This window comes from Melanaphis sacchari, unplaced genomic scaffold (assembly GCF_002803265.2).
Source record: "Melanaphis sacchari strain LSU unplaced genomic scaffold, SCAv2.0 Contig24_pilon_pilon, whole genome shotgun sequence".
NCBI classification, from domain to species: domain Eukaryota; kingdom Metazoa; phylum Arthropoda; class Insecta; order Hemiptera; family Aphididae; genus Melanaphis; species Melanaphis sacchari.
This window is the reverse complement of record NW_020271125.1, coordinates 191,959-205,089: the sequence shown is the minus strand read 5'-3', so window position 1 is coordinate 205,089 and position 13,131 is coordinate 191,959. Positions and strand designations below refer to the sequence as shown.

At 26.6% G+C, this 13,131-nt stretch overlaps 2 protein-coding genes across 3 annotated transcripts; both read right to left on the bottom strand.

The window, feature by feature from the left end:
- Positions 1 to 4,026, bottom strand: LOC112594965 (TAR DNA-binding protein 43-like). 2 transcript variants are annotated; one of them, XM_025340011.1, is made up of 5 exons: positions 3,829 to 4,026; positions 3,454 to 3,752; positions 2,713 to 2,906; positions 2,385 to 2,522; positions 1 to 711 (listed from the first exon to the last, which is right to left on the bottom strand). In XM_025340011.1, the coding sequence occupies exons 2-5, from the start codon at positions 3,695 to 3,697 to the stop codon at positions 91 to 93; spliced, it is 1,197 nt and encodes a 398-aa protein (XP_025195796.1). In that variant the 5' UTR covers positions 3,698 to 3,752; positions 3,829 to 4,026; the 3' UTR covers positions 1 to 90. The 2 variants fall into 2 exon arrangements, with proteins under 2 accessions (XP_025195796.1, XP_025195797.1); XM_025340012.1 differs by having other exon boundaries at positions 3,454 to 3,733.
- Positions 4,027 to 6,117: 2,091 nt separating this feature from the next.
- Positions 6,118 to 13,131, bottom strand: LOC112595007 (lipase member H-B-like). The gene is made up of 7 exons (XM_025340072.1): positions 12,807 to 13,131; positions 12,309 to 12,492; positions 11,903 to 12,054; positions 10,997 to 11,248; positions 8,705 to 8,920; positions 8,308 to 8,464; positions 6,118 to 6,263 (listed from the first exon to the last, which is right to left on the bottom strand). The coding sequence occupies exons 1-7, from the start codon at positions 12,877 to 12,879 to the stop codon at positions 6,185 to 6,187; spliced, it is 1,113 nt and encodes a 370-aa protein (XP_025195857.1). The 5' UTR covers positions 12,880 to 13,131; the 3' UTR covers positions 6,118 to 6,184.

Genomic DNA, 13,131 nt, shown 5'->3' with positions numbered 1-13,131 from the left:
TACTCAGTTTAGTTTAAATTTTATTACAATTATAAGTCAATTATAAGTCAAAATACATATACCCAATAAGATGAGATAGAATTAGGTAAATTATTCATATTTGCCCATGTTTCCAATTACTCCTCGCACCGTCTTTTCCACTACAGCAGCTACTAAATTTGGATCAAATTGACCACCCACATCTTTAGATTGAGATACAGATGATGAATCAGAATAATCATTTTTTCTCCATACTTGCCCTGAGTTGTAAGATCTGCCACTATCGTATGGTTTTCTATCATATCGACTATTTCTATAACGGTCTGAATAACTACCACGGTCATAATCGTCCCAACCACCATTATCATAATAGTGATCACGACTATTGTAGGAATCTCGATTTCCTCTCATACGACCACCATAGGGGTGTCCACCACTTCCGCCTCCGCCACCACTACTACGCCCACCACGTGACCTTTGGTCCTTATCTTTAGGCATAGCAACAGAAACACTGAGACGAATATCTTTAATGGTATGATCCTGGTCAAGAGCAGTGAGTGCAGCATCAGGTTTGGTAAATGATACAAAGGCAATGCCCTTAAATGGACGAGGAACAAAGACTTCAACAATATCTCCAAATTGTTTAAAATAGTCTTCTAAATCTTCTTGAGTTATATTTTCAGTCAGTTGACCTACAAATATTTTCTTTGGCGCTTCATTTATAAATGCATCCTAAAATCAATTTGATTATATTAACAAAGTATAAAAAAATAAAACATAAAAAGTTATAATTTCATATCAGAAAAAAAAATTTATGAACATGCATACATGAAATACCCTCTAGATATTAAAGAAAATAATCATAAGGTAAATCATAAGATATAAAATTTTAAAAATATTTACTTCAAGTATAACATTAAATGGTGAGCTAAACTATAATATATATATGTAGATACATCATACATTTTAATTTCATTCGTAATAAAAGTTATTATTATGTTCAATCAATTATATTGATATGGAAATATAAAATATGTTACTTATTATATTTACTACCACACAATTAAACAAAATTTGATCATAAAAATATAGTAAATTAAAGTTAAATTAAGTTTGCTTAAAAGTGCTATTAGTTGCATTTCTAGACTGTAAAATTATTTAAAATAACATTATGTTTCTATTTTTGTTAAACTGGAATTGCTTTTGATTAATTTTTAATACATAATACATAATAATGTCTACTTGAAACAAAAATATTTAAAAATTAGAGCTAAAATGTACACATAACATATTTTTAATAGAATATCAATAATTAAAATAAACTAGCTCATTAGAAAACAAGAATAAAATAACAATTTAGTTGGATAAATGATCATTAATTAATAAATAATTTGAAATTAATAAATTTTTAATTTCATAAATTGTGATATGCTCATTATATGCTTAATAATTAAAATATTAAAAATAACAAAGTAAAAATGAAAATTCTAAACATATTATTTAGTATGTTATGTTCAGTAACACAGAGAAAATAAATGCGAGCATAGGTTAGGTTAGTAGAAAAGAAAAAATTATAAAAATGAAGCTGATATGATTATATACATATTAAATGATAATTATTTTATAATTAAATTATAAAAATTGATAAGCATGGGTACATTTTTTGATTATGAATAAACTACGTGTTTCTTTAATTATTAAATTGTACAGCGAAGTAGTAAATACATTAAATATAATATCAACAACTGTGAAGCCAAATACTTTTAGTTTTTAAATTCTTTATTATATTTTTATCTTTTATTACATAATATTGAATTGAACAGTTATTTATCAAAAAACAATAAGATAATTTTAATGTATTTTGTATACGAAGATTATTCAAAGATTTACCTATTCATTATTTCAATTTTTTTTTAAAGACATTAAGTAAAATAAAGTAGTTTATAATTTATCGGAAATTGAGATGTTATTGTATGCCTAATAGCAAACTTTATTAAATAGACCTTTGTCATATTTTATTATGCCTATAAAGTTATAAAAATATTAATTTTTAGTACATAGAAAAAATGTTTCAATTGTAAATAATTAAATTAAAAATACACAAACTGCTAAGAGTAATATTAAAATGTATTGGCAACTACTGCTTTTAACCTATGCTACCTTTAGATTACATAAATATTAAAATTAAAAATAAATATAAAATAAGTCAAACAAATTGAAAACAAAAATTAATAAATAGAGTATATGTTATGTATAAATAATAAAGGAATATTTAACACCTTATCTTTACCAATTTGAGCTCATATATTTTACAGATATATGAAATTAGAACACTTAATTCAAGTTATAAAAAGTTTAAAACTGTATATAACAAATATTTATAGTTAACAATACATTATAAGTACCTTAATGTTAGGTATTTTTATCTCACATCGCCTTCCATTTATCACATGAGAATCTAACATTGATCGCACTTGAGATTCTTGTTCTTTAAACCGTATGAATCCAAAACCTCTGGATCTACCGTCAGTTGTCTTTTTAATCTAAATTAAATTATATGATTAAAATAATATGATTTATTAAAAAAAAACATAATTGATAAACTGGAAGATTAAAATCAAACACTAAAAAAAGTATTTTCACAAACCAAATATAAAGAACTAGCTTTATATCACATTCATACATTTCCTAATTTACAAACCCTTTTTTCTTTGTTATTTTTATTTAACTAACTTGTGCCATGCGCAGTTCACCGTATTTACTAAAGTAACTTTCTAAGTCCTCATCAGTCGTTTTCCATGGTAAACCGAGCACAAGTAAATCACGATTCTTCCAAGCTGTTGATGTTGCCTCAGACTTGGGTTCCTTGGATGCTCGCTCAACATCACTTTCAAATTCTTCGTTCAATTTCCTTTTCTGTCCATTATCTGAACACACATATCATTATCATTCCTCAACATTATAAAATGGTTACATATAATTTCACATTGATTCTTTAAAAACATCACTTATTTAAGAAATATTATGCAAATAATTTAAATAGATAATTCTTTAAAAATCAACCATATAGCTGATAAATATATACGCTTAGATAAATATTTGGACAAGTCCAGTAAGCTTTTCATTCTTACATAGAAGTCAAACGCTTAGATTTCATTTGAATTCAATGAAAACAATAAATTCCAAAAATGTATATCAGTACAAGCTTAAGATCATGTAAATGAGAATGAATAGCTAGTTCCAACACTTGTTGAGTTTTCATCACATAACTTCACCATAATAATATGGAATGAACCAGTAATAGAAACTATTTTAAGTATGAAAAGATGTTTCAGTGTGTTTAAAAGCCAATCCCGATTGACTGAAACCTTTTCCCAATATTCTCATACACAGGTATTATCTCAAATTAAATTAATCAATTATACAATTATATTATATGATGTACTTTTAATTTTAAAAATAAAGTAAACGTACCCTTGTTAAACGAACAAAAGTATACAATGTCGCCCCACCCATCATCAGAAGGTGGATGCAGCTTATCATCGGCAAGCCGAAGAGCTCGTGTTCGACCATTATCCGGAGCTACATACTTCAAGCCGCAAGCATCCGGATATTGTGCATGAAGTGTAGACAACAAGAGGGTGCCATCTTTTTCCAACGGCAAGTCCACCACTTCTTTTTCATTGTCATTTGTGTCAGACACTTGAACGAACGACATGGCTTTATTCAAACGGAAAATGTACTAATGCGACTTCTGAAAGATAGTTTACTGACTAACAAAGAGTATCGACTCGTGTAAGAATTTTCGACAATGTATAAATCAAAGAATTAAAACGATTGAACACATACTTGAATACGTAAAACTAGGATACTGGAAAGTGCCACAGCCCAAGTGGACTTTGAAGTAAGAAGATTAATGATGAAAATTTATGATATTAAATATTAATGTACAGGCGGACATACGCACCGTCACACAGTAAACACTAAACGCTTCGAAATTACAGATTTAAGTACAAACTACCAAACGAAGACGGGCGACGAATAAGACAAGTACTACAAACGTACAAACGCACAGTGCACACATTAATGTTAACACAAATCAAGTATCGACGGAGAGTGAAGACACTGTAACCATTGTTACCAACCAATTAAAATTTCTAGCCTCGTCTTGCTTGGTCGGTTTTAATTATTTTAATAGGTAGGTATGCCGTATGCGTTGCTTATATTTTGTTATTTGTAATAAAATTAAAATATCAAAATAAAAATTTATGAAGGACTCCGGAAAATATTATTACCCTTAAATTTGAAGATCAGTCAATTCACTCTAATATTAAAAATAACACAGTAAAATGAATAATTCTTCTGAATATAAAATTTACTATAGGTATTATGCCTATGCGTAAGAGTTGGTAGTGAACACAGATACAAGACGACTAAAAGTGAACGACGTAAATTATGATGAACAATAATAAATTGTCATTGTTAAACATTTATTAATCATTAACCTATTCATCTGTAACAAATAGTTAGGTATAATTGTATAGAAAAAATCGCATTTTATAGAAGTTCTTGGTTTATAAAAATAAATGCAGATTTGATAAATTTATAAAATAGGTAGTCATTTATTTTTGATAGGAAGATTGATATCTCTTAAATGAAATAATATACATTAAGTACTCATGTTGTTAGAATTTTTAATATTTTCTGATTTTACACGAATGTCATTATTTTTAAGTATCTACAATTTACACGACTTTTACCGGCATATAAACATATTAAAAAAAAAAAAAAACATAGGTTTTGATTATTTAGCCACATACCTAACTGCTTCATTAATCGTTGAAAATATCATGAGCACACAATTAGGTACCTACATAGGTATTTAGCGAATGATAATAATTGACGATGTTCTCGAAAATACTTGCCAATACGATATAATCGCAACCACGTACGATTTCGTGACGTATAGATTGAAGAAACGCGTCCATGTGAAACGATCAATTTATTTAAACAATATATTATCTACTATGCGCCTATGTAGATAATTCAAAATGCGCGATATACCTACAAATAAATACTAGAATAAACGCATCCGCGTGCAACGGTCCTAATTTTCTTGTAAAAAATCAATGAAGTTTATCCATATTAAACAATCATAACGATAATATTAAAAAAAATGTAATTGATTTGATTATGAAACTGCAATACCTATTTTAAATACCTACTATACATGTCATCATTTACTAATTTAAAATATACCAACCTACTTTTAAACTACAAAATAAAACTTGACATGTTAAATATCTTGTATTTTTTTTTTTTTATTTTAATTTAAATATTTAAAAAAAAAACACTTGCAAAACTCAAAACTGTAGCATGTTTTAATAAAAAGTTTTTTCAGATAGCAAATAATCGGACTTGTCAACTAAGTCTTATTTTCTGAAATAGGTATGATTTCTGTTAAGTTACAGACTGAATTTAAGTTCATTTTCTCCCGCTTACTTAATAAACACTCCATATAGTCTTATATAGTATCTTAGTACGTTATGACTAAGAACTATTATTAGGATGTTTATGACTTTTACATATTTTTTCTTTTAGTCGTGCACATTGCAGATCCAGTAATAAATTCGTTTTTCATATTTTTTAGAGCTCTTTTTAGATATTTAAATCTTGACATTAATTATTGAATTAGAGGCTGATCCATTTTTTTTTTTCATATAATTTATTAAAAGTTGTTAAAATAAGCCATCTGAAATGAAACCAATTAAATGTTTTAAATGTTTTGTACCTATATATATATATATATATATACTTTTATTATAAAAATCAAACATCATTAAACACGATGTACTTAATTAATTGTAAGTTTAGACAGATTTTGTGCATATGCTAGTACAATGAAATGTTTAACTATAAAAAAGTAATTATTTTTTAACAATTGCAATTTATAATATAAAATTTGAATTTAGAATATATTTTATCTTTTATAAATATGATAAATATAATATTATAAATATTAAATAGTTATATAATTGAGTGTATACATAAATATTTAAAAACTGTTTATTACCTCGACATAATAATCTTATACTTAAAAATATCATAAGAATAAAAATAATAGTTAAAATTACAATGATACAATACTAAACAAACTGTACATAAATATAAAAAAGAACCATATGTGAGAGTATAAGTATATAGTTTATGTTTTTCGCGGTGTGACTTTCGACATTCCATAAGGGGCAACACCATTGGTCTCCAGATAAAAAATTCCACTTGCTCTGGAAAAAAATCGACAAAAAAAAAAAATTATGAATGAAATGTTTATTTTCTAAATAGTTAAATCGTATGTGTAAATTCATACTATACGTATAGCAAGGGGTCGGCATTTAAATTCTATATGGTAGTCCAGAAAATTTGAAAAAAAAATTTCGAGGGCCAGTAAAAACTCAGATATTAGTTTATAATTGTTATGCTATCGTAATACTATATTATTGTAAACAGCGATTAACGATAAACACCATCGTAATTTTCAAATACATCATATACTAAGCATATATTGCATGCAGTAAACCAGCATCCATCATTAAAAAAATATTTTTTGCGATCCAATTATTTTCCCTGCATGAGCCGAATTTGGCTCGTGGGCTGCCTATTGCCGACCTCTGGTGTGTATATATATTAATCATAGATGGAAATATATATGCCATAGAGAAACCCGGAAAAAAAGTCCGACCAGAAAATTATTAAACAGAATAAAAGCCCGGTTTAATTTGTTGTTATACAATCTACAATAATAGATTAATCGTCTAAAAATCACTAATCAGACTAATAATCTAAATAATAGAAGATAAGTTAGATAGAAAAATAATGTGCATTAAAAGGTAAGAAAAAAAGATGGCACAATTAATCTGTATTATAAGATAGAATATGAAATACCCAATAAATCATATTATATAAAATTGATGTTCTGATACAGCGCATAAGAAATTCAATAAAATTATTATCCACTCTCGCAGTTATTTTATTAGGTAATAAAGATAGAACAATTAATTTTGAATCGAAGATGGAATATGAAACACTCAGCATAGGTAAATTATATTCATATTTATTGATAAATCAAGACATTTTTTTCCGAAAAAAATCAAACCGGACTTTCTTCCGACTCCCTTGCCATATATAGTATGTGTATATAATTATTTCGTGCAACATTACACATTTTTAATAGCTTGTCTTATTATTAGTATAATATATTTACATATAATTATCAATAATTATTTGTCCCCCCAATGTAATGTAATGTATGTGCACCTAATGCTGCCGTAATATAATATACGCGTGGTATCCTGTAGTCATCATTTAATTGTTTTATTTTTTTTAATGTAAGCATAATGTACTTATTTAATTTTAAATACAATTAACTGCATTAACTGCATTAAGATACTAAAAAAAATGAAGTGATAATACTTCGACGACCCTATATATACACAAAAGAATCGAGTACATTTTTTGAAGGTAATTCATGGGTATACCTTTGATTTGTTAAATTTTTGTTTCCTAGAAATAATGTTTTTTATTTTTTCAATAAATTAAATTTACTGACCTAATAACTAAAATCCGTACAAAACACTTGAAAACACATTTGTGTACTTAGAACAAAATATGAATGTTTATAGTTTGCACTGTATTTAAACAATTGTTCATTTTATAACTCTTAAATTATTGATTTAACTTCTTTCGCGTATTTTTTTAAATCAATATTTCAGACTTGACTAATATTAATTTCGTATACTGTTGTACGAGTATTGGGTTAAAATATTGAAAATATGATAGGTACACCGGTACACAGATTAGAAGTGAAAAAATAAAAAAGAAGTTAGTCTTTGAATTATAACTTAAAATTTAAAGAATATAAATATATATATATATATAAGCACAAAAATTAAGATTTTAAAAACGAATATAATCCTGCAAAAAATTATAATATATGATGCATTACTATTCCCATAGTTATGTTTTATTTCAAACATATTTTCTGTGTATACAAATATTGTTCAACCCATTTTAACACTCATATACATTTTTATATTATTAAAAATTTCCACAATATTACCAGTTGGTCTAGTTGAGAACTTAAGTAAACAATTTACGATAGTTTTTATTTAAAATAATTATTTCGTTCCGCTCGATTTTAAGGAGTATTATATAGGCAACTTATTTAATATTTCTTATTTTCCATAGCAAAATAATACTCGTGATCATCGTACGAGTTCGTATACTTAAATTAATCAGTTTTAAATTGAGCTCAATTAGCCGTATTCTTACTTTGGATCTGCGTCATGTCCCATAGGACTTTTAGTATTATTTTTACATTCGCCACTCGTATACTCGTCCCATGTAGGACATTGTGTAGCTATAAACGAGTATCTATGGTAAATGGAATCTGTGTAAAATTGATGCGATCTTGAATGACTGCAGCCGACTGTAAATTATTCAGCACACATTTAATTATTATTATTATTATTATTATTATTATTACCTATATGTTATAAATTATGATCTATGATGAGATACTCGTCTAAACTATCTACCAGATAAAATCATTTTTGTTACAAAATTTTAAAATGGGTACTTGGCTTTTAATTATTTACTTTGAACAAAAAAAGTTTATTTTCTATAATCTGCATGAAAAATTCATCACTCCGTCATTATATGAACTTACTGAGGCTTACAAAAGCGCTTGGCATGTATGATTCTAAACATCCCGGTTGAGGGGGCTTCCCCTCGTTTGGGTAAAAATCGGCATGTCCTAAGGGTTTTGAGTATCCAGCTGTCCCCGTTGCCGTATGGATCACGTCCACAAATGTTGCATCAGTACTGTCTAATTGGTCTGAACGCAATGACACGTACTCAAATCCAGGACCAGCTGGGTCTAGACCTGAATTTTACAGAAGAATAAAAATTAAATGGGAAAAATATAATAGAGAGAAATAGTAATTGAAATATATCATATACTAGATACAAATAGTACGTTAAAAGTATATTATGTAATTGTTATTTTAACTCGTGAATGGCAAAATATTCATTTTTATTTTAATGATTATTACGTGTTAATAGGTCTATGTGTAATACCATCGATTACATATACAAATGCAATATGTATATTTAACAATAGTAAAACGGAAAAGTCAAGTGCAACAAGGATTCGTTTCATGACAATTTTACAACATTTCAAAAATATGTGTTGCATGTTAGTCTGCTTAATCTAAGTAATTTTTTACGACGTATTTACTGTTAATAAATCATTAGGAAAAACATTTTCAATCATAAAAGAAAAAAGCGGGCAAGTGGATACCGCTCTGTTGTATATTAGGGGGTGGGGTGAACCTTGGACTAGGGTAGATTAAATTTGAATGCAATGATAGGTATCATTGTATACGAAAAACGATTCTGAACGGAGATGATTTGTCAGTCTAGGATAAATTATATTTAAATATTGTCATATATTCTATTTTAAAACAAATATTTTATTTTTCAATTAGGACGCATTTGCAAAAGTCATGGTTAATCAATTTTTCCAAAAACATTGCATGTAGTTGTCATAATTCATAATACCTTAATATATTATCATAGACATACCTGATATACCAAAAGAATGATTATAGATATCTTATAACACAAAAAGAAATACCATAATATCACAGAACAATATAATATATCTAGTTCGTAACCACAATAATCATATCGTATAATACATATAGGACATAGGTATATACATTTTATTATTTTACTGTAGGATTATTAAATATATTATAATCTGTGGTACCATCAATGTGAAAATTAAAAATTTTTAAATTTCCGTGGTTTATGTTTTAAACGCTTGAATACACCAAAATTTAATTCTTTTATAATTATTGCAAGCTAAATTTATGGAAAATCTTGTATTAAATTTTCAACTCTTAGCTACTTATACAAAAATTTTTATGAATTATACCTATAAAATAATTTGCAAATATTCATGGTTTTGACGAATTTTTGTCAATATTTGAACTTTAAATGCTAATAAAAAAAATTGTGCCTATGTATTCTTAAAATTTTTTGATCACTATAAGAATAACTCATGAGGAACTTTGTATTAAATTTTCAAGTACTTTGATTGGGCCAAAAATTTTTTATCGACACTTCAAAAAAAAATTTTCAGAAAAATTGAAAATTTCAATTGTCTATAAATAGCTCAAAAAAAGTCAAAATATTTTGAAAATTAAATCATGTAAAGAAAATGCCAATTTAAATAACTGGTAAAATTTTCAAGTATTTACGATTTATACTTTTTGAATATTAACAAATGTTTAAAATCGTTTGAGGATAAATCGTTATCGTTACGCTATTTCGTAAAAATTTAAAATTCAAACGCACTTAAAATTTTTCCTTTAATGAATCTATGAGTTTTTACTATAGCTACTTGAAGGAAAACTAAGGGAAAACATAGTGTAGTATTTTTAATCCTTAGTTATAAACACAAAAAATTTTATGATTTTTCAATTTCAAAATTACTTACAAATTTTCGCGTTTTCGATAGATTTCGTAAATATTTGAACTATAAACGTTTATAGAAAATTATAAATTATTTTAATTTTTTTTTAGCTACAATAAGAACAACTTATAAAGAACCTTGTCTTAAATTTTCAAAATTTTTTTGTCATCCAACATTTTTTTATCGACACTTCAAAAAAAAGTTCTCATAAAAATCGATAATTTCAGTGGTCTATAAATAACACAAAAAAGTCAAAAAAATTTTAAAATTAAACTGTGTATAGATAGAATAATATTATGAATTTAATTATTATATTTTATTGTATGTTATTATACAATTTGAATGATTATGCATCTTTTGAAGTTTATCCTCCCATGTAAATGTATAATTAGTCAAAAAATAATTGTATATAATGCTGTCTTAGCCTTAATTATAATCATAGCGAATTATTAAGATTATTTAACATTAAGACGTCTATACCTGTAATTCTGCCAATTTTCCCAAGGCTGAATGCAGCACCACATGCTCCAGACACGTGTGCACCAAGACTATGGCCAATAACATGAATATCAGACGGGTCAATCACCGCAAGATTAACAAAATTTTCCAATAATTTGGCGATTATGGAACCCACCTGAGCGGTTAAATAGGCCGGCATTGGGTACAGTAGATTTTTCGCCACCCGATTCCAATCTGCAGTGATAACATTGAATCCTCCAATATCCACATATGCTGAATAGGTAATTAAAAATCAAAATAATTAAAATTGTTTTGCTTTCAAAATAATGTTTCATAATATTTAGTAATATTTTACAACTTTTTCGTTGTTGTATGCTGTATAGTCTGCAGATTACTATACCTAACAGTTTGCATCCGAATTAATTAGAATCTGTAAAACCTATAAAAAACTGAACACCTAAAATCTATAAACCTAAATGTTCTTTTTAATTCTATTTATCTTTTATCTAAATATTTGTTAACGCTGCGATTTTATTTTGTTTAGTTATAAGATAAGACGTTTAAAATTAAATATTTGTTTAAATTTGAAAAGGAAGTACACCGTAATTAAACTATATCTATAAATAAACATTTTTTAATTATAATAATCTAAAATAAATTTTATTATTTTAATATTTATTGACTTGAAATAATATAAACATTTTTATTCCAGTGTTTGAACACTCGTGTATTATAACGACATTAATTTTAACCAGAAATCCGAGTAAATAAATTTGATGCAATGTCCTGAGCTTTAAACTTCTTTTAAATAATCAAAATATAATATTTCTATTTTTAAATTATTATTTACCTAATTGAGTCTAGGATCATATGTTAATAAGTCTATAGATCATATCATCAAAGGTAAATTGTTTTATTTTTAATTACCGGTTTTTATAGCAAACACTCCTTTGTCGTCTTCATCTGATCCACGCCATCCATGTGTTATAACTATTAAAGGTTCACCCCTAATCCAGTAATTAATCATTTGTTTTTCATTGCCAAATTCAATTATTATTGATTTATTATTTCCAAGGTCTCTAAAATAAACAAAATATAAATAACATAATTAAATTATATTTTAAATGTTTTACATACAAACATCAAATAAAATAAAAATTGGAACAATAGCCATTAGCCAGTGGTTTCAGTGAAACTGCAAAGCACAATGATTAATTTTTTACAAATTGATTTAGATGAAAAAAAATGATAACAATTTTTGGCTAACAGAACAGTATAAATTTAATTAATTTTAATATGATATATAAATAATCCTAAACAAAATGTTACATACGAATTCCAATAGACAAAATCTAAACTGGTGCCATCGACAGCAAACATTGATCGATCGTCTAAATCTTCAGGCTGACCGATGTTTTCACTTACAACCTCGACGTCTTGTTCAATGACCGGAGCGATGTCATTTTCAACTGGCTTACTATTGGTTAAACTTTGCCAAATGGATCTCAAAATTCGAGCTAAACGTCGAAAAGGATTTTACAATGGCATTAAAAAAAAAAAAAAATAGATAAATAACAATACACAATATAGATAGGAACATATTATATTATTAACGTATAATATTTTATTATTACAAAAAAAAAAAAAAGAAAATATAATAAAAACTATGTTGATGACGATTTATTTATAGGGAGAAATAAATATTGACATAGAAGTTTATCATGTATTTAATAATTTTGAGCAAATGCTTATAGTATTGATTGCACAAATTCAATTCCTAGTTTATTCCTAACGGTAGGTAATTTATATATATTTATATATATATACGAACCATTGATCGGCTTGATCGCAAATAGCAGGAACAGCGGTAGGATGATTGCAGTAATTGTTGTTATGAATTTCATTTCCAGGATATTATATAATTGTATAGATATACCTATATACGCGTACTGTCTCAGTACACGTTTTATTATAAAATATTTATTATGATGTGGTAGATAAACCGATTATAAGTCTGCAAGAATTGGCTGTCAATAAAATAAAACGATCGCGGTACACCTGGGAGTTAATTTCGTTATTTGTTTAACTATTACAGTCGGCGATTGTTTTGAGTTTTGTCGGTGTGATGATAGAAATGGAAAGGGGTGAGGTTGTAA